Source organism: Centroberyx affinis, unplaced genomic scaffold (assembly GCF_046629955.1).
Source record: "Centroberyx affinis isolate AG114_WGS23_722 - 3 ecotype Tasmania unplaced genomic scaffold, CSIRO-AGI_Caff_v1 ptg005762l_1, whole genome shotgun sequence".
Taxonomy (NCBI): domain Eukaryota; kingdom Metazoa; phylum Chordata; class Actinopteri; order Beryciformes; family Berycidae; genus Centroberyx; species Centroberyx affinis.
The window spans coordinates 62,501-85,271 of NW_027282918.1; the positions used below are offsets into that span (position 1 = coordinate 62,501).

Consider the following 22,771-nt stretch of genomic DNA (forward strand, 5'->3'; position numbering starts at 1 on the left):
CCTGCTTTATCCTTAGTGAATTCCATCACACACTGAATATTCGAATATTCATCTAAACCAAAGTGCTGAGTATTGGACCGTGAGGAACTGGATCTGTTCTGTTCCTCGGGACCCGGACCGGTTCTGCCGTTTGACCTCTGACCTTTTGAGGCCGGCGTTGTCCAGCAGCAGCTCCTCCAGCCGGCTGGAGCGAGACACCACCCGCAGGATCTGCTCACACACATCCGCCGACTGGAACACACACACACACACAGACACACACACACACAGACACACACACAGTGGTTTTATAGTAAAACATCTCACAGCCTGTTCAACTTCAATTCAACTCAGTGAGCTTTACTGATACGACACACATGTTTACATCTTGCCATTCATTCAGAAATTCAAACAAACATAAAAAATATAAAATTCAATAACAAGAATCCTAAACGACAAAATAAATCTAAATAATCTAAATCTAAATCTGTATCTTCTTCACACTGATTGATGACGAATAATAATAATGATAATATTATTTTTTTATGTAGTTATTTCACTGTACTACACTGTTGGTGTATGGTGTATGTGTATTGGTGTATTGTGGTATGTGTATTTTATTGTATTTCCATATCTGTAGAGTATTGTGGTTTTATGATACTGAAAGCTGTATATGTTAATTACACTGTACATGTAAAAGCCCAACTAGGGACAAGAGTTGAAAATTAGCAACAGCTATAAAGTCTCTGTGCAGCACATCAGTTTCATGCTCTGTATTGGAACTATGATAAATTGTATCGTCCCTATCAAATAAAATTCAAATAAAAAATAAATAAATAAATAAATAAATGTGCAGCTTTAAGATGTTGTGATTATCTAACCCAACCCCAAACTGTTCTGCATTAAAGAGTAATATTTTAGTTCAGCTTTAGTTTTTATTTTATTTCTATTTCAGTTTACGGCAATTTTTTTTTAACGCCCAGTTTTCCTCTTAGTTTTAATTTCTGATCAGTTCACAGCCTGCTGGACAGAAACACACTGCAGTGGGTTGAGAACAAATGTTGCTAAAATGCATGAATGTCTCTCTTTGTTGGAAGTGAAAAATAGATTACTGTACTTATTAATGGTTTTCATTGGGAATGTCATAACGGCAAAGACGCCATTTATTTTTTACTATCCTTTAGTTCAGATACACATAATTATTTAACAAGGCACGCTGCTGGAGGTTGTTTTATTTAGTGAATGGAATTCACTTCCAAATCATATTACACAACAAAATAATATATATGGTTTTAAAAAAAAAGCTGGTAATTAATAAGTATTCTTTGGTGTGTAAGGGTTCCATGGGCATGTTAAGTTAAATGATATTTATCTATTAGATCATGATGGATTCAGTTGGAGCCTGTCTATTTTCATTGTCTATTTGCAGCATTTGTTATTTAAATTGTGTCAATTGTTATTGTTTTAGTTACAGTAGATGTGCATTATGACGTGTTATGTTAGTGTTTTGTAATGAGTAGTGTGAATGTGTATTTTTGTATTGTCACCATGTAAATCATGTGGACCCCAGGAAGAATAGCTGCTGCTATGCAAAAGCTAATATGGATCTTAATAAACAAACTGTAGAGGTAGAAATGAAAAACGTAAGCAGTCCACACACACACACACACACACACACACACACACAGCTCACTCTGACAGTTGGACCTTTGCCCTCTCACTGCAGCACACACACACACACACAGCTGTCTGTCTGTGTGTTTACAGTGGAAACCGGGTCACAGAGGGCTGATGGGTAAATAACGACTCGCTCTTATCGCCTGCAGAGCGCCGAGTCATCGCTCAGACGGATAAACACACATGACAACTTTTCATTTACAGAAAGGAGTTTTCCCACCTTGACAGGCTGAAATAAACCTTTAGAATGTAAATTCACAGTATAACATATCACAGTAAGTCGAGTCAAACTGATGTAAGTTATGAAGTTTGGGTATTTTAAGGGGAAAAACTTTTATGTTTTCTGAATTTGTATGGAATGACTGAATTTATTGAAGTTGAAACTGATTATAGAAATCAAACTCATGATGCTCTTACCAAGTTTTTATCCTATTAAAACCATATTGCACTGAAAAGTCCTAGATATTTAGTTTTCTTTAAGATATTAAATTGATACTGGACTCTTGATTTGTTCTGACTTGACTTGCTGTTCTACATTTAGACTTGAGACTTGACATTAATGACTTGGACTTGACTTGGACTTGACTTGGTAATCTACATTTAGACTTGGGACTTGACTTGAGACTTGTGCCTCAAGACTTGAGACTGACTTGGGACTTGAGCAGAGCTGACTCGGTCAAACCTCTGGATGAAGATGATCTGAGTCGGTGAGTTTTGGTGTTTTTCCAACATTTTGAAACAAAGAAAACGAGCAGTGGATGAGAAGTTGGATGAGATGTTAATGTAAGGAACAAAAATATACAAAAAAAATAATCTTAATCTTAATTTAGTTCAAAATGTCCCATCTGCTTTGCCATAAATGCCATAAACATCATGGTTTCCACAGATCACAGCTGTGTATTTATGAAACAGCACAGTCAGTTGTCCTGTCGGAGGTCTTACCAGCTTGTAGTCTTTGGTGGAGAGCTTGGTGAACCACTGGTTGTACTCCAGGACTGAGATGATCGCCACCAAATCCCTACAGACACAAACACAACAGACACACAGCAGTCTGCAGTAAAGACTCACTGGAACAAACAGCACTTCATACACAGTTCATGCATTATTGTGTTCTATTACTATTATTATTGATGCATCTATTTTTTTTTTCAACAGTCTATTTCAAAGGCACATTTCAATTAACAACGTAATATTTATCATGTATTATGATAATAACTACTGATAATAAGTAACTGATAATAATAACTATTATTATTATTATTATTTATTAGTAGTAGTAGTACTAGTATATATATATATATATATTATATATTATATGTATAAAACACTTTATTTGTATTATTTGCAATATCATTGTGTATTTATTTTCACTGTTCCAACAGAGTTAAAGAGTGCCAAAACTAAAGAAAACATTGATAAATAGAGGCCAATAAGGCAAAAAAACAAACAAACAAAAAAAATTTATACTTGAATTAAATGCAGGGTTACAGAAGAAATTACAGCAGGAACGACGTCGGTAAGAAAAAATGTGTTGAAGCAAATGATTGAAAATAAATGTCGGTCTGTACCTGTTCTCCAGGTGGATGAAGTCCTGCAGGTTGAGCTCTCTGGTGTCCTGGGTCAGATAGATGGTGTCCACATCCTGAGAGAGAGAGAGAGAGAGAGGAGAGGGAGAGAGAGAGAGAGAGAGAGAGAGAGGGAGAGGGAGAGGGAGAGCGAGAGAGAGAGAGAGAGAGGGAGAGGGAGAGAGAGAGAGAGGGGGAGAGAGAGAGAGAGAGAGAGAGAGAGAGGGGGAGAGGGAGAGGGAGAGGGAGAGCGAGAGAGAGAGAGAGAGAGAGAGAGAGAGAGGGAGAGGGAGAGAGAGAGAGAGAGAAAGAGAGAGAGGGAGAGAGAGAGAGAGAGAGAGAGAGAGGGAGAGGGAGAGGGAGAGCGAGAGAGAGAGAGGGAGAGGGAGAGAGAGAGAGAGAGAGGGAGAGGGAGAGAGAGAGAGAGAGAGAGAGAGGGGGGTAGGTGAGAAAAAAGTAGTGTGAGAAAGTGAAAAATAGAAAGAGGCAGATGCATACACACAACAATAGAAGAAGAAGTAAAAGAAACAGAAGAAGAAACTTAAGAAGCAGAAGAGAAAGCGGCAAAGACGCAGAGGAAGTAAAAGAAGAAGAAGCAAGACCAAAGAAACAGAAGGAACAGGAGAAACACAAGAAGGAGCAGCAGAAGAAAAATAAATAGAAAGATGTAAAAATGTAAAAATGTAGGAACAGAGGAAACAGGACCAAAGGAAGAAGAGAAAAACAGAAGAGGAAGAGAAGAAAAAGCAGCAGAAGAAACAGAAGTGGCACAAGAAGAAAAAGCAGAACGAGAAGCAGAAGAACTAAAACATAGGAGAAAAAACAGGAAGCAGAAGAAGAAGCAGAAAGAGAAGCAACAGCAGAAACGGAATGAAAAGAAGATAAAAGAGTAGATGGAAAAAAATTGAAGTATCAGCAGCAGAAGAAATAGAAGCAGAAGAAAAAGCAGAAGAAACAGAAAAAGCAGCAGAAAGAATAGAAGCAGAAGAAGAAGCAGAAGCAGAAGAAACAGAAAAAGCAGCAGAAGAAATAGAAGCAGAAGAAGAAGAAACAGAAAAAGCAGCAGAAGAAGAAGGAGTAAAAAGAAGACTATGCAGTATACGGAAACACAGGAAGCAGAGGAAGAAGCAGGAAAAGAAACAAGAAGCAGGAGAACCGGCAGAAGAAAAAAAGGAGAAACAGCAGAAACAGAATAAAAAGAAGACTAAGCAGTCGAAGAAAAAACAAGAAGTTAACAGAAGAGTCAGAAGTAGAAGCACCAGATGAAAAAGTGGAAAAAGAAGAAAAAGACAGAGAAGAAGAAGAAGCAGCAGGTGATGGCGGCCTACAGTACCGACCCATTGGACCTCCTCTCTGTACGGCAGACCCAGCTGGTCACACACACACCAGTACTGATGGGAGAAACCGCCTGGAGGACGACACACAACAACAACAACAACAACAACAACAACAACAAAGACTGAGAGGCTGAACTGCAGAAAACACTCCTGATGACTTTAAACACCCCATCAAGTGAAAAATAATGTATTTTAGGCCAAAAAAACATTGATTTCTACAAAAATTTATATCAAAATTACACCAAAAACAGACTATTTCTTTGTGGTAAACAGCACATTTTTCACAGTTGATGACTCATCCTGCTCTTGGGGGGCGGAGACAAAACATTTCATCCAATCACATTTTGATAAACTTTGAGTCTAGCCTGCAGCTCAGTTCAGCTGCAGCGTGGAGGAAGGAGAGTTTTTGTGCTTTTTGCTGCTTCACCATAAAACTCTTTTCCCAGACATGCGACGGAGGCAGAGAATATTCCTCCATAACCACTTCCTCCGTATCTCATTAATATTCAAATAAGCCCCTCCCACTGACGCCTCCCGCCCGAACTTTCTGTTTCATTCGGAGATACGTCAATACAGGGAAGTAAGTCACGCTCTCCATGCCGCTTCATGGGGTCTTTAACGTTGACTTTAGCCTCTCAAAACCAAGACCTGACACTGTGGACCGGGTGTTTGGGTGTTTGGGTGTCTGGGTGTCTGGGTGTCTGGGTGTCTGGGTGTCGGGGTGTCGGGGTGTCGGGGTGTCGGGGTGTCGGGGTGTCTGGGTGTCTGGGTGTTTTGGTGTTGGGTGTTTGGATGTTGGGTGTTTGGATGTTGGGTGTTTGGGTGTTTGGGTGTTGTGTGTTTGGATGTTGGGTGTTGTGTGTTTGGATGTTGGGTGTTTGGGTGTCTGGGTGTCTGGGTGTCTTGGTGTTTGGGTGTCTTGGTGTTTGGGTGTCTGGGTGTTTGGGTGTCTGGGTGGTTTGGATGTTGGGTGTTTGGGTGTTTGAGTGTTTGAGTGTTTGTGTGTCTGGGTATGTGGGTGTCTGGGTGTTTGGGTGTATTGGTGTTTGGGTGTCTGGGTGTTTGGGTGTCTGGGTGTTTGGATGTTGGGTGTTTGGGTGTTTGAGTGTTTGAGTGTTTGTGTGTCTGGGTATTTGGGTGTCTGGGTGTTTGGGTGTCTTGGTGTTTGGGTGTCTGGGTGTTTGGGTGTCTTGGTGTTTGGGTGTCTGGGTGTCTGGGTGTTTGAGTGTTTGAGTGTCTGGGTGTCTGGGTGTTTGAGTGTTTGGGTGTTTGAGTGTTTGGGTGTCTGGGTGTTTGGGTGTCTGGGTGTTTGGGTGTCTGGGTGTTTGGGTGTTGGGTGTTTGGGTGTCTGGGTGTTGGGTGTTTGGGTGTCTGGGTGTTTGGGTGTCTGGGTGTTCGGGTGTTGGGTGTCTGGGTGTTGGGTGTTTGAGTGTCTGGGTGTTTGGGTGTTGGGTGTTTGGGTGTCTGGGTGTTGGGTGTTTGAGTGTCTGGGTGTTTGGGTGTCTGGGTGTGTTTGTTTTACCGCAGGGTCCCAGGTCGGCGCCGCCCTGCTCGTCCCACACAGACTGGAGCGCCACCGTCCGCTCCGGAGGCTTTAGACTCAACTTCCTCATCACCTTCCTTCCTTACAGAGAGAGGGAGAGAGAGAGAGAGCAAGAGGAAACTAATTTTTCAGTATTCGTAGCATGACTTTGTACTTTAAGGAAAGAAAGGAAATATTATGACAGCAAATGCATTCTTGTGGCGCGAAAAAACATCCAGGTCCAGACACTCATGGCAGTTTAAAAGTTAAAAAGCATGTAAAGCTGCACTGGGCAAGACTTTCATGTAAAAAGTGATGCTGCAGCAGAGCAGAGCGTCCCGTCCTCACTACCTGAGACGCTGTGTGTTCACCCTGTTTATCGACTAAACTCTACTCGTTTTTGGTAGTACCACTTGGTTTTCCACTGCAGATAGTATTCCCTCAATGTGCCCCCAGCCCCAGGATGTGCAGGATGTCCCGTGTCACGCAATGATGATGATTCTCTCTGACCAATCAGTAGTCTGCAGTGTTTTCACGTCACCTTTTGGTATCGCCTCAGCTCACTTGGAACCTCGACCGAGGTGCTACCAAAAAAAGTACCAGGTACCAGGTAATATGGTACCTGGTACCTGGTACTTGCCCAATGGACAACCAAAAAAAGCGAGTAGAGTCGAGTCGAGTTGAACCGGTACCATGCGTTGGAAAAGCGGCTCTAGTTTCTTTCCTTTCACTTTGTTCTCTCTTTTCAAAAAGCGTCTTATAACCAAACTGCGTAACTCTGGCGGTCGCTCTGCTGTCGTTGTGGCAGTGAGGTACAGTGAGGCACAGTGAGGCACAGTGAGGTACAGTGACACACAGCGTACAGAGGCACAGTGAGGTACAGTGAGGTACAGTGAGGCACAGTGAGGCACAGTGAGGTACAGTGAGGCACAGTGAGGCACAGTGAGGCACAGTGAGTCACAGTAGGGCACAGTGAGGCACAGTGAGGTACAGTGAGGTACAGTGAGGAACAGTGAGGTACAGTGAGGTACAGTGAGGTACAGTGAGGTACAGTGACACATAGCGTACAGAGGTACAGTGAGGCACAGTGAGGCACAGTGAGGCACAGTGAGGTACAGTGAGGAACAGTGAGGTACAGTGAGGTACAGTGAGGCACAGTGAGGCACAGTGAGGTACAGTGAGGTACAGTGAGGTACAGTGACACATAGCGTACAGAGGTACAGTGAGGCACAGTGAGGCACAGCGAGGCACAGCGAGGCACAGTGAGGTACAGCGAGGCACAGTGAGGTACAGTGAGGCACAGTGAGGTACAGTGAGGTACAGTGAGGTACAGTGACACATAGCGTACAGAGGTACAGTGAGGCACAGTGAGGCACAGTGAGGTACAGCGAGGCACAGCGAGGCACAGCGAGGCACAGTGAGGTACAGTGAGGTACAGTGAGGCACAGTGAGGTACGTACACGGGCGATCCGGCGGGACAGATCCGGTGCAGACAGCCGCCGATGTGAGCGATGACCTCGTCCACCTCGCCCGCCGAGCCCAGCCGCAGGCTCCACTGAGCGCGCTCATGCTCCAGCACCAGCTGCAGGGGGCGACACACAACACACACCGACGGGACACTGAGTATCAGATATTCAAACACTTCAGGGTCTTATACCAAGAGGAGAAAATATTAGGAGGAAACATGAAACAAACAGTTATTCCATGTTAAAACTGAATATCAGCCATTCAAATGCTTTCAGGCAACAAAAGATAAACCTAGACAGTACAAAATATAAAGACCACATTCTGTTTTTCCATGAAACCATGAGACTGAACAGGTGAATCCAGGTGAAACTTATGAGCCCATATTGATTTTACCTGTAAAAAACCTTTAAAAAAAAATGTATGATTCCTTATTGACTTTACCTGAAAAACTAAAATAAGAAAGTAAGAAAACGATAAGAATAATACTGCATTTTATTCTCTTACTTTCTTATTTTAGTTTTTCAGCATCAGAGGAGAGCAAACAAATAAATTCCTTGTTCAGGGCAACTTGTTTTTCTCTGTGCATATGACAATAAAGTTGAATAAATTTGCAGTAAACTTGACCTTGAAAAAAAAAAATCAATTTCAGTTATGAAGAGACAGGAGGATGAGAGAGATGAAGGAGAGGAGAAGGCTTAAAGAAGGAGATTTAAACCTATAAACAACTGAGACATGGACTGTACAACTCAGTATCAGGAATACATTCAGTATATCTGTGTGTGTGTGTGTGTGAGTGTGTGTGTGTGTGTGTGTGTGTGTGTGTGTGTGTGTGAGTGTGAGTGTGAGTGTGTGTGTGTGTGTGTGTGTGTGTGTGTGTGTGAGTGTGTGTGAGTGTGTGTGAGTGTGAGTGTGTGTGTGTGTGTGTGTGTGAGTGTGTGTACAACGACCAATAATCCGTCCTGAAAAGCAGCCGGTAAGGAGAGGCTACAGGAAGTCAATGAGGGAGTATTGAGACTCGCCCTGATGCATTTATAATGTAATGACTGTAATGTGATGCAACTCTGAGGTTTTGCAACCGGTGTGTGTGTGTGTGTGTGTGTGTGTGTGTGTGTGTGTGTGTCTTAAGACTATTGAGCCCAGGTGTGGTCAAGTGTGTTTGTAATGCCATGAATGCAAAATAATGCAACACTGAGGTTTCACAACTGCTCTGTGTGTGTGTGTGTGTGTGTGTGTGTGTGTGTGTGTGTGTGTGTACCTGAGTGGGCTTGTTGCTGCTGATCCCCTTGATATCCAGGTAGCTAAAGGAGTGTTCTACCTGAAAAAAACCACAGAAGAAAAACACACAACATGAGGGTAGGAGAGGCATTCTGAAACTCAACAGGACAGAATGACAATAATTAAGTCGGTATGTACATGGTTTTAAGGTGTGTGTGTGTGTGTGTGCGTGTATACACAACAGTAAAGCAATAAATAAGAATATACACAAATACATCTTGTATTTCACACAATTCAAGACACTCTCAGGCCGTATCTTACACCCGGTGCAAGTGTCATCGCTAGTTTCCGACCGACACAGTTGTCATTTTCACGCCCAGCTCCCACGTTGTTTAAACAGCACATGTACTCGCGCCCATCTGTGTGTGTGTTGGTCTCTAAATGAGGTGTGGTCAGGCACATTGTTGGTGCATTGCTGTCTTGTGCCATTGACCAACAAAAACCTGGTCTAAAGTCTGGCGCAGTATTTTCCTGCTATTTAAAGGGCGCATTATTCAGATAGTAAGATGCCACTCTCTCTCTCTTTCTCTCCCCCCCCCCCCATCCCTCCCCTCTCTCTCTCTCCCTCCCCTCTCTCTTCTCTTCTCAATTCAATTTTCAATTCAATTTGCTTTATTGGCATGAATTTTACAGCAACAAAATTGCCAAAGCGTCTCAGGACAACCAACAAAAGGATCTAACAACAAATTAAACAGTGGATACATTACTGATACATTACAGTAAAATAAATAAAATAAGAATTGTACTAGTATTATAATACTACAAATTATACTCTTCTCTCTCGCTCTCTCTCCCTCTCCCCCCTCTCTCTCCCTCCCTCCTCCCCTCTCTCTCTCTCTCTCTCCCTCTCTCTCTCTTTCCCTCTCTCTCTCTCTCTCACCCACACAACGTTACCATGCAAAATAGAAAAATAGGATAATCTACTATGAAAATTTGCACTTTACTTTGTTCCTGACATGTATTTTGTTGCCAAATCACCATATTTATTGTTAGATATGATTTTGTCCAGAATTTCATGACTGTCTGTATTGTAGGTAGAGAGATAACAGAGACACCATGATCAAAACAGTCATTCTTCTACATTCTCTAATTGTGTTAACTTCTTGTAAATGAAACAATGCTGAAGTTTAACAATTCATCCATTTGCTGGGGACCCCCTGGAACCACCTCGAGGACCCCCCCGGTGGTCCCCGGACCCCAGGTTGAGAACCACTGGTTTTACAGTACAGAGCCGGTTGAAACAGCTGGGGAAATTAACAGCTGGGAGTCTTAATTGATCACAGTCCACCTCAAACTGCAAAGACGCTTCTCTGTTCTCACTTTAATGAGAAGATCGTTCTCTCCAACACGACTTGGGTAATATCGACTTCAAGTTCTTGGATTTGATAATCATCAACTCTCTGTCATTCAGATCCTTAAAATTCCTCTCCAAACTCACGTGTGTTAACGGCATTTGTAAACGGTAACACTTCTTAATCACCGATTTATAACACTGCTCAACACTCAGAGAGTTAATGTGAGTGCAGGTCAGATTCTGGCATATTGCCCTTCATTAGGCTCCCATTGGATTGTACTGGACACATTACTGTCACTAGGTAAGGACAAATAATTAATCATATTCATCCTAAACTGTCATATTAGTGATCATATTAATGATCAGTATGTTGTTAGTATGTCCATTTATCATTTAGTAGCCTAACTTGAACATGGAAGCTCTGAATATGTGCTTTTATTTTACAAAATACAAAATAACGGTATTCCCGGTGTGGGGCTGATAACACCGGTGTGGACTCCAAGACAACCCTAGTGAACAGCTGATCGTATTCTAAACTACAACTGAAACACAGTAACCTACATTTGGAAACAAATCCACCTTATCACACTATTCACTTTTACTGAGAACGTTACTGAATGGATCTACAGCCACACCACAACAAGCTGACTCAGCTGCTCTCTGCTTCTAGCTGCTTGATACACATTTACACTTTATTAACTAACACACAGTTCTACAGTGTTCCTCCATCATGGAGACAGATGAGGCTGATAGGAGATTTGTGATGCAGCTGTAAACCCTCTACAGGTTGATTCACAGATCTGTTATATCAATTGGTAACGGAGACATTTATATGAAAACGTTGCAGAGTATTCGTTTAAGGACTTGCAGATACCCTAAGTTAAAAAAGGGGAAAAGTTGATGAACAGAGACAATAGAGAACGCAGAAAAACAAACTACAAATAGCCTGGAGTACAAATATCTGGACCAGACTCACAACCTGACACACATATTTCCCTTTGAATCCAGAGAAACAACTGGCAGACTGAGAGAGAGAAAGAGAGAGAGAGAGAGAGGGGAAGAGAGAGAGAGAGGGAGAGAGAGAAAAGGGGTAAAAATATAATTATCTTCTATAATTATCTTGTTATCTTGCTGCCAAAGAGAGAAAAATAAAAGGGAGAGAGAGAGAGAGAGAGAGAGGGAGAGAGAGACAAAGAGAGAGAGAGAGAGAGAGAGAGAGAGAGAGAAAAAAGGGGTAAAAATATAATTGTTATCTTGCTGCCAAAGAGAGAAAAATAAAAGGGAGAGAGAGAGAGAGAGAGAGAGAGAGAGAGAGAGAGAGAGAGAGAGAGAGAGAGAGAGAGAGAGAGAGAAAGAGTGACCCCCCTCTTCCTTGCCAGCTGTTCAATTCCTCCATTGTCTTTTTTTTTTTTCCCTCTGCTCCCTCGCTCCGCTGGGACAGTACACACTGAGGAACAAACGGTCCTCTGTCTGTCTCTCTCTCTCTCTCTCACACACACACACACACACTTAAAATACCACTGGCCAGCTCTGGAACAACAGATCAGGGGTCATCTGGTTAAAACCGCTACACAACCTTCTGAGTTCAGCGGATTTCATGTAATAATATTCTAACTTTTCTTTTTTTTTTTCCATATTATTTCATCGCTATATTTATTTTTAATATCACTATCTGCAGTTCATCATCAACTGTAAAGTCTAGAGGATCCAGGCTGCAGCGCTCACCGCTCTTCATGCATAATGTTTTTTTTTTTTTTTTGCTTTGCACACTGCTGAGGTGAGTTACGGTCTGCAGTGTTCAGAGCCTGCAGAAGGGAGATCCAGTGTGCGCTCGTACTCCAGGCATTACGGTAGAAGACAAACAAGCATCAACCAGCTTGTGTAGTAGAGCCTAATCCAGCCGTTCCCAAACTGAAGAATGGCGCGGCCCAATTTGAAATCTGAAAATCTTCCGCGGCCCACCCAACCCTTTAATCACAACTCTGATCAACACGAGACTAAGATGAAGGATTTCCCTATATATGTTTCATTTCATAAACAGAACATGTGAACGTGGGCATACGGCAATGCAGTGCAAATCAATAATCCATCCACATACACGTAACAATTTGTAAAGCAACAAATGTAAGAAATTAAGTGCAAATAGTGAATTGTTAAACCCGTATCCTGGCTGTTTGACACTGGATTAGGGCTGCAACTAACCATTATTTTCATTGTCGATTAATCTGTCGATTATTTTCTCAATTAAACCATTAGCTGTTTGGTCTATAAAATGGCAGGAAATGGTGAAAAATGTGGATCAGTGTTTCCCAAAGCCCAAGATGACGTCCTCAAATGTCTTGTTTTGTCCACAACACAAAGATATTCAGTTTACTGTCATAGAGGAGTAAAGAAACCAGAAAATATTCACATTTAAGAAGCTGGAATCAGAGAATTTTGACTTATTTTTCTTAAAAAATTACTAAAAAACCGATTAATCGATTATCAAAATAGTTGGCGATTAATTTAACAGTTGACAACTAATCAATTAATTGGTTAATCGTTGCAGCTCTACACTGGATAATAAAAAATCCCAGCGATAGGTACTCACTTGAGTACTTTCTACGAGTCTTTCTTTTTGTTTTCATGGATTTATTTTGATCTTCTGATGATTCACTTGTGGAGGTTGATTCTCCATTAACAGCTTTCCTTTTGCAACCCGATGGCCACCGCTCCATTTTTACTCTTCCCCCGCCAGTGATGAGGTTTTCCCTCAATTACAATTCCCCGCCAATGACGAGATATAAGAGACGTTCTGGCCGGATCAAAAATAAGTCCGATAAATGAAGAATAACACGTAATTTAAATCGCATGGCTTTGTTTTATTAGTTATGAGTACTTTTTTTAATGCAAATATTTAATCATAAATATTTTATGGTAATTTCAAAATTGAAAATTAAAAACTTTTTATTTATTTATTGTACATGACCTCTCATGGCCCACCTGCAGTACCTTCACGGCCCACCAGGGTGCCGCGGCACACACTTTGGGAATCACTGGCCTAATAGTATGCAGTATGTTTGCATAGTGAGTTCATTTTGGAAAAAGTAAATTACCTGAAGTTCATCATTCATTTTCTGAAATACAGAGGATCCAGTCTGTCATCGCTCTGTCAACCATGGACTGAAAGGGTTAGGGTTAGTGCAATGAGAACTGCATTTCTCAATTTAAAGGACTTGACTTGGACTTCACTTGGTAATCTACATTTAGACTTGGGATTTGACTTGAGACTGGTGCCTGAAGACTTGAGACTGACTTGGTCACACCTCTGTTTCTGGGTAATGAAGTCCTTCAAACTCTCTCTGCCACTTGGGGCCAAAGTACAAAGTTGCCTCGTGCAGCTTTAAAGAAAATAACAATAATTTATAATAATTTGATACTTTATTGATCGTCGCTGGGAAATTCTCTTTTCTCTTGCCTCCTCCTGAATCAGTTGTCCAGCTAATGCTTTGCAGTTGCAGTTATTTATATATATGTGTCCTGGCCTGTTTCACACGCTCATTAGTAAGAGGCCAAGAAAAACCTGGAGGGCTACCAGGCGCCATTAAAATAGAGACCAAAAGAGGAAATAGCATAAATATTTTTAGATTCAGCAGTTAAGAGTAGGTTCACTTCTCCTTCAGTAATACAGTAATCCTCTGATGAGCTGCAATTAAACTGTAATTTGTGAAGCGTCAAATCGAGAAGTTCAGGCTGCAGGTTAAAGTGTAACGGCTTGTTATTCCAAAATGCTTCTTATCTGTTTTAAATCAATTCATTACTCAACACCTCAGAAACCTAGAGGAACCGGTCTGTAAATGGGTCATCATTTTGTCAACTGAGGAATTAAGTTACATACTATGTTTTAAAAAAGAAGAAGAACTTGTTTAATTCTTGTGTAATTTGTGCTACTAAAAGAGAGAGAAGCTGTCACTTTTTGAAAGATGTGAAGATCTTATTTTGGAGGGAAATAAAGCTTTATGTGTTCAGAAAAGAGTTTCTCCTTCACCGTTTAATGCCTCTCTCTTTCTCTCCCTCTCTCTCTTTCTCTCTCTGTCTCTCCCTCTCTCTCTCTCTCGCCCTCCAGGTTGAACTTTCTTCCTCTTGCTGTTTTTCTTTCCCACAGGCTGTTTTCACACAGCTGCACTGTGGGTAAAACTATCAGATGTCTCCATATGGTGGGACCTGCTCTCTCTCTCCTTTGGGCAGAGAGACAGAGAGAGAGAGAGAGAGAGAGAGAGAGAGAGAGAGAGAGAGAGAGAGAGAGAGAGAGAGAGAGAGAGAGAGAGATAACGTGAGAAAAACTAAAGGAGGATTGAGACAGATACAGATATAGGGTGAATTAAGAATAATAAGAAGAAGATGACAAAGAAACTTCATACCGAACTTACATTAAAGAGTTTACAAAGTGCTTTACAGGAAGGCATAAAAAAAAGAACAGTTAATTACACCATAAAGAGATCAAAATAAGAAACACATGCAACAAAAGATAGCTTAAAAGAAGAATAATTAAAATGAAATTAGATTAAAAATGAAACAGATGAAACGACAAAGACTGCTGGTGAGATCAAAAACAAATTACTGTACATAAAAGCCGGTCTATAAAAGTGATATAAAGGTTTTAAGAAGTAATTTAACAGATGATACTGAATTGGCTAAACTAGGTTTAGAGTGTGAACTTAATGCCAAATGCCAAAAGATTAGTAAGACTTGTCTTTGGTGGATAAATCAATTTTGATAACATTTGACCTTTAGATTGGATTCTGTTGCTCTTCATGATGAATTCCAAACTGTTAGTAGTTAGTTTGCCATTAAAACACAGAATGTGTTTGCATGAAACAGCAGTGAAAACAATTTTGTATGGAAATATAATATATGATTATTTTGTCAGGTATTATTGATTTTTAGTTTATCAGTCATTGGCAGGTGAAGAAAAAAGTGAATTTTACAACACTGGGTAACTTCCTACTGATAAACAATAATAGAGAGTACAAGTACAAGTTAAAAAGACTGTGTGCGTGTGTGTGTGTGTGTGTGTGTGTGTGTGTGTGTGTGTGTGTGTGTGTGTGTGTGTGTGTGTGTGTGTGTGTGGGACTGTGCTGGGACTTGCTGTGGCCAGTCGACTCTATCAGGGGAGAATTCCAAAAAAACTCCACTCCGGAAAAACAAGCAGCGGCAAGTCTGGAGAGACGGAGTGAGAAAACATTCCCAAGGAGGAGGAGGAGGAGGAGGGGGAGGAAGAGGAGAAAGAGGAGGAGGAAGAGGAGGAGGAAGGAAACTTCAGGAATGGATGACAAGGGCAAGGAGGAAGATGACAAGAGGAAAAGGAGGGGGAGAAGGGAGAGGAGGAGAAGGTGGAAAGGAGAGGAAGAGGAAGAGGGGCAAGTGGATAAGGACGGAGAGAAGGAGGATGAAGATAAGAGGAAGAGGGGGGAAATGGGGAGGAAGGAGAGGAGGAAGAGGAGGAGGAGGAAGAAGGGGAAGAGGAAGAGGAGGAAGAAGAGGAGGAGGAGGAAAAGGAAGAGGAGGAGGAAGAGGAGGAGGAGGAGGTGGAAGAGGAGGAGGAAGAGGAGGAGGTAGAAGAGGAAGAGGAGGAGGAAGAGGGGGAGGTGGAAGAGGAAGAGGAGGAAGAGGAGGAGGTGGAAGAGGAGGTGGAGGAAGAGGAGGAGGAGGAGGAGGAAGAGGAGGAAGGAAGATGAAGGAATGGAGGGCAAGGAGGAAGATGACAAGAAGAAGAGGAGGGGGAGAAGGGAGTAGAGGAGAAGGAAGATAAGAAGAGGGTGAAAGAAGAGGAGGAAGAGGAGGGAGAGGAGGAGAAGGTGGAAAGGAGAGGAAGAGGAGGAGGGGCAAGTGGATAAGGACGGAGAGGAGGAAGATGAAGATGAGAGGAAGAGGAGAAGCGAGAAGAAGGAAGAGGAGGGAGAGTACTAGGTGGATGGAGAGGAGGAGGATGAAGATAAGAGGAAGAGGGGGGAAATGGGGAGGAAGGACAGGAGGAAGAGGAGGAGGAGTACAAATAGGAGGGAGGAGCATGAAGGTAAGAGGAAGAGGGGGATAAGAGGTGGAGGAGGGGGAGAAGAGAGTGGAGGAGGCGGAAAGGAGGAAGAGGAGGGAGAGTAAGATAAGAAGGGAGAGGAGGAGGAGGATGGAAAGAAGAAAAGGAGGGAGAGGAGGAGGAGGAGGTGGAGAGAAAAGGAAGAGGAGGAATTTGATGAGGAGGGAGAAGAGGAGGATGAAGATGGGAGGAAGCGGAGGGAAAGAAGGAAGAGGAGGAGGAGGAGGAGGAAGAGGAGGAAGGAGTGGAACCAAACATATCCTCACCCTAAATGTCCTCACTTTGAAGGTTTTCCTTGTTTTTCTATCCTTGTGAGGACATGTGAGTGAGTCCTCATAAGTAAGAAATACAACACACACACACACACACACACACACACACACACACACACACACACACACACACACACACACACACACACACACACACACACACACACACACACACACACACACACACACAGCAGAGCGGTGCCGTTTTCTGCTTTTCTAAGGTGAACAGGAAGAACTGAGTTTGTTGTCTAACCTGAGAACAGATTTACGTTTTTAAATATCTATATTATATAAGTTTTGTTTAAACATCTAGACGACAAACTCAGAAATGTCGAGACGAAGAACAAAAACTCAAAACATGCAAACTGTCTTCTCCAGCGGTCTGAAGATCTGCAGACTGGACTGGTTTGGTGGTTTGGGGAAGATCATGGAGCAACATTTTGTGGCAACACACACGGGCAACTTTCCAACAACTGGTGTTTTCTCATGATGGTTTCACAGCGCAGAGTGCAATAAAAACTATTTCATTACAGTAAACAATTCTGATGTTTACTGAAGACGATATAACTGTCTCTCCGTTTCATTGAGGTTCAATAAATAATAATAATAAATCAAATTGTTATTGATTGCATTGAACTGCATGGCAACATTAAGTATGATAGAAATCAATAATTTTCAAAGAATCCTCCCTAATTTGTTTCAGATCTCATTTTGAGAGAGATTTTAATTAGTATTTGCTTTTTGTTATTTAGAATTGTGTATAATAACTCATAACTTGATATCAATATTTGGTAACACTTTAAAATAAGGGTCACTAAGTTAAGGGTTAGTTAATGCTTAATAAGCATCAACTAACCCTTAACAGTTAACTAATGTGTAATTTACTAATGGTGTTCATGTTAACTAAGGTATTAATTCATACATTATTTAATAGTTTAAGATGACTATTAAATAATGTATAAATTAATACCTTAGTTAACATGAACACTATTAGGAAATGATTACCAGACACATTAGTTAACTGTTAATTAAGGGTTAGTTAATTAAGTACCCTTATTGTAAAGTGTCACCCAATATTTCAATACAATATGATTCTATTGAGAGATGATAAACAATAATTTTGAATCATTACCCAACAGTACACCTAAGCCTTTTAAGGGACTGATAATCTGTGTGTTTGATTATTGATTATTGCTATTACAGTTAGCAGTAGTAGTAGTTTTAGTAGGTTAACTATTTTACCATTTTGCATAATGTTTGTCTCTCTAAAAAGCCAGAATTCACTGTGCTGTTCACTGAATCTGCAGCTGAACCTGAGCTCAGCCTGCTGTAATGGGAAACGCAATGGAAGACAAATCTAATTAACTCCAAATAGACAGAGAGAGAGACAGACAGGCAGACTGATGTGTTGTAATGGAGTGAATCCCTGCAGCCTGTCATTACAGCATTAGGTCACCGCCTGCAGCAGAGAGGCAGGACGAGTGAAACCACACGAGACACTCTGTAGAAACACAGTCTGAAGTCTACAGTGACAACTGAATACTAATACCAGAGTCATTCCTATGTTCCCAGGGACCTAGGTTCCCCAGTTCCAGGGTTAGGGTTTAGGGTTAGAGACCTTCAAAATCAAATAAAATGTTAACCATTGGTTTTGTTGTGTTTATATAGCTGCTTTGAAGCCTTGTTCCAATAAAAAAAAAACTGGATAATATTTATGAAATATTTTAACTTGAAACAGGTCAAATTTGACCCGAACACAATAGGAGGGTTATTGTGTGTTAACAGAATATTGAACTGGGGAACAGTTCAATATAATACCAATACTAACACTGATAGTGAGGCAGTAGGGAGGACTAGTGGTTACAGTGACCATCAGGTGATGACATCACAGGTTTGAGGCTTTCATCGGCTAAAACGGCTAAAATGTAACTAACTGTTGTATTTATAAAAACTATAACAAGCAGCTAGAAGCAGAGAACAGCTGAGTCAGCTTGTTGTGGTGTGGCTGTAGATCCATTCAGTAACGTTCTCAGTAAAAGTGAATAATGTGATAAGGTGGATTTGTTTCCAAATGTAGGTTACTGTGACACAGTAAACTGTCTTGTCTTTAGCCCTAGTCTCTACTCCAAAACATGAAGAGTTGTAGCTTGAGAAGAGTCAGCTCAGTTAACCTGAACAAACTGTTAGCTAGCTAACTAGCCAGCAAACACACTGATGTTAATGTCAACATGCTAACGCTAGCTGCTACTAGCTACATTAGCTAGTGTGCTAATCAGATGTGTTAACAACAAGACAGTGATGGTTAGCTGACCAGATGCTATGGTTAGCTAGCTAACAAGCTGACATTATCTAAACACTAAATCAATCAGATGGATCAGTGATGAAATAATCAGTTCAGTCAGAAACAGACAGAAATTAACCGTCTGTTCAATTCTGTTGAGACAGAAACACAGTCAGCTGTTCACAGAGCTGAAGACCTCCAAGATGGCCGCCAGAAGGTGCGCTGCATCACCTGAAAGCCCTCAGTCTTTCTCTGTTCCATTATACTGTATGTGAGGTCCTGTTGTCCTTGTACCTTGGGTGTGTGTACGATCTGTTGTTTCCAAGGTGTCAATATGTCTCTGCACAAACACACACACACACACACACACACACACACACACACTTACCTTGGACGGGACCCGTGCGGTCAGTAGAAAGGCTCTATGTGACGCCAAGGCCTGAGGAGGACAGAGAGACAGAGACAGAGGTTATTCATCTGCATAAAAAATAAAATGTTGACCTGCTGTTGGGTCATTTTTGTCAGAAAATGACAAAAAAGATAATAACTTTCAGAGTGACAGGGTTCCTTTTTTAAGAGTGGCATTTAATTTGCTGATCATTTCAAATTCCATAAATATAAGCAGGGTGGAGGAAGGGTGCTGCCTTATACTGCATCATCATAAGCAAAAAGCAAAATGCTGCGCTCACGATTTTTAGCACATTTTAACTGAGTAATCGACTCATCCTCAGCCTAAGATGGTGAAAGGAAACTAGACAGCTGTTTTCTAAAGAGCTTTGGTTCAATTCAATTCAGTTCAATTCAATTCAAAGGGGCTTTATTGGTATGGGAAACATATGTTTACATTGCCAAAGCAAGTGTGAAATAAAAACAAAAAATGTACGTACAATTAAAGATATACTAGAATAAAGAAATGTGTAAACAGAGCTGTGTAACATTACAACATTGCAATCAAATATATAAACAGGAGTAGGTAAAATTAACTTAAAAATACAAATAGAAAAATTGTGCTTTTGCTGTTAAAAAAATATATATACAGTATATATACAGGTAAGTAAAGATAACTTAAAATAAAAATAGAAAAATGTGGACATCACAGTTAAAAACATAAATACAAATAAGTGAGTAAACACTGCAACATATTATGTGCATTATACTACAGTATATATCAACAATAATATAGAAATAAGAAAAATAAGAAATATGTAAAAATATGTGCATAATTTTTTTTTTCCAAGAGACTGGAGGAAATGTTTGTGTATAATAAATGCTTTGTCTATTTCAGCTCGATTCACAGAAAAGCTGGCGGAGGTCTTGGCCTTGGGAGGCGTTTTTTTTTGGGTTTTTTTTCAGTGAGTGGGATAATAATATATAATATCTATCACCACTTGTTGAATCTTTGTCATGGCAGAGAGAGAGAGAGTGCACATTACGGCGGCTTGCTGAGCCGCTGTCCGCGTATTTCTAAATCTCTGACAAAATTAGCCGTGGTGGAAAGAGAAGCAGAGTGTCTGTAACTTGGCTGAGATTTTACTTAAGTAGAAGTACTGGTGTAAAACTGTAAAAATAAAAAGTGATTTAGAACAGAGAACGTTGTCAGCTGTGATCTTTTCCATGTGATTCTAACAGCAGAGAGGACAGAGTTCAGACTGGATTCTTTTCACTGGAAACATTAGAAATGACAAAATAAAGTGCAGAAACAAAGTAAAGTCAGATTCCTCTTCTCACTGTGAATGGATCCACAGTTTGATCCAGTTTCTGTTGCTGATGGAGAGACACAATCTGTTCTGTGATGGATGGATTTAAAATGGACTGAGGGACAAAACTGCAGGAAAAATGGACTTGAGTAAAAGTAAAATTACTGACTTTATATTAGCAACTTATTTTGATCACTAGTGTGCTTCTCCATGACTTGTAGATTAGAACAAGAGAGAAGAGTGAGAGAGAGAGAGAGAGACAGAGAGAGAGAGAGAGAGAGAGAGAGAGAGAGATAGGAAAAGACAGAGAAAGAGAGAGAGCAAGAAAGACAGAGAGAGAGACAGAGAGACAGCAAGAGAGAGAGAGATAGGAAAAGACAGAGAGAGAGACAGCAAGAAAGACAGAGAGAGAGAGAGACAGCAAGAAAGACAGAGAGAGAGAGAGAGAGAAAGAGAGAGAGACAGCAAGAAAGACAGAGAGAGAGAGAGAGAGAGAGAGAGAGAGAGAGATAGGAAAAGACAGAGAGAGAGAGAGAGCAAGAAAGACAGAGAGAGAGAGACAGAGAGAGAGAGAGAGAGACAGCAAGAGAGAGAGAGATAGGAAAAGACAGAGAGAGACAGCAAGAAAGACAGAGAGAGACAGAGAGAGAGAGAGAAGGAGAGACAGCAAGAAAGACAGAGAGAGAGAGAGAGAGAGACAGCAAGAAACACAGAGAGAGAGAGAGAGACAGAGAGATAGGAAGACAGAGAGAGAGAGAGAGAGAGATAGGAAAAGACAGAGAGAAAGAGACAGAGAGAGAGAGAGACAGAGAGAGAGAGCGAGAGACAACAAGAAAGACAGAGAGAGAGACAGCTGTGGTATGTGAGAGGAGAGAGAGGTCACTCCAGGTCACACAGCAGCAGCAGAACCGACCAATAGGACGCCGCGTCCTCCCTGACTGACGGGGAGTTCTCGACCAATGGGATACGAGATCTGCCGCCTGAGGGGGGCGGATCAGGGCCGGAGGCTGAGAGGAGCAGACGGCCTGACGGTCTGGACAAGCTGCTTTTGGTTTATAATGTTCTGGAAACGTCCCGGTTCAGGTGTTTGGGAGGATGATTTGTGTGAGCGAGTCCACGTACGCAGACTGAGAGGAAAACAGAAACAGACTGACAGACAGGAACAGCTCATCTTGAAGTGTTTTTCATCTTTGGAAAGCCAACAGTCGCCTTCCTCTGTTTCTTTTTCTGTTGGATTTTCTGTTGCTGCAGTTTGAGTTTCTCTTCTCTCTGTCTGTTCGGCCATGGTGGCTGTCACTGCTCATGCTAACTTACCCAGTTCTTCTTCTTCTTCTTCTGTTGATTCCAAACAAACCGGAAACGCAAAACGCATCACTTCCTGTGCAGCAGAGGATTTTTCTACCAGACACCGGCTGTTTAGAACAGACAGTGGAGAAGATTTCATCAACTGAATATAGGATGGATCCCTGCTGAGTGACAGCAAAATGGACGTTTATGAAAATGTCACAGATCATTACTTTGTCTAAGTAATGATCTGTTGAAGCTCTATGATGGCAGGTGTGGTTCACCACTTTGAGCTACTGTCCTTGTATGAAAGGTGCTCTATAAATAAAAATTCATTATCATTATCATTATCCAAACCGCCCAGGGTGATAAGCATCCAAAAGTAATTAATAATTCAATAAAATACATAGAAAACAGATACATAGAGAAAAAAAAAACAGTAGTACAAAGGCCATACTTCAAAAATATCAAACATACATGTATATCTTATATATAAGCATAAACATAATATCAGATACAACATCCCATATATCAAAATCTACATGTATGTATGTTTGATATTTTTGAAGTATGGCCTTTGTACTACTGTTTTTTTGCTCTATGTATCTGTTTTCTATGTACTTTATTGATTTGTTAATTATTTTTGGATGTTTATCACCCCGGGCGGTTTGGATGGTGAACCACAGCTGCCATCATAGAGCCTGTCAGCCTATGGGTGTGCCTGATGTATAAATATGGGAGTGGTTTCCATTTTTCAGATATTTTGACCTGACGAAGATCCAAGTAGGATCGAAACGTCGTCACTATTAAACTTTTGTGGCATGCAGGCATTACTCCTTCTTTCACTGACACAGTTTTCCGATAGCCTCGCACCAACGTGATGTGCGTATAATCACTCTCCTTCAGCAGATCATTACTTGAACAGGTTATTAGGGTTCGGGACAGAGCATTAGTTAACTGTATATTCTGTTTCAAACTGATATTCCCATGACCCGGTCAGCACGGTGTTGTGGTTTTTCAGGAACCACATTCAGCCTGGGAAACAGGA

At 41.3% G+C, this 22,771-nt stretch overlaps 1 protein-coding gene across 1 annotated transcript in view; it reads right to left on the minus strand.

Moving 5' to 3' along the window:
• The window catches only part of LOC139667788 (F-actin-uncapping protein LRRC16A-like), a 62,285-nt gene that overhangs the window by 28,807 nt on the left and 10,707 nt on the right, over positions 1–22,771 (minus strand). The window contains exons 3-10 of the mRNA XM_071547278.1: positions 19,131–19,181; positions 8,803–8,862; positions 7,541–7,662; positions 6,081–6,178; positions 4,559–4,629; positions 3,225–3,298; positions 2,599–2,674; positions 143–231 (exon numbers count right to left, since the gene is read on the minus strand). Of these exons, the coding sequence (XP_071403379.1) occupies positions 143–231; positions 2,599–2,674; positions 3,225–3,298; positions 4,559–4,629; positions 6,081–6,178; positions 7,541–7,662; positions 8,803–8,862; positions 19,131–19,181 (641 nt within the window). The remainder of the gene's footprint in view (positions 1–142; positions 232–2,598; positions 2,675–3,224; positions 3,299–4,558; positions 4,630–6,080; positions 6,179–7,540; positions 7,663–8,802; positions 8,863–19,130; positions 19,182–22,771) is intronic.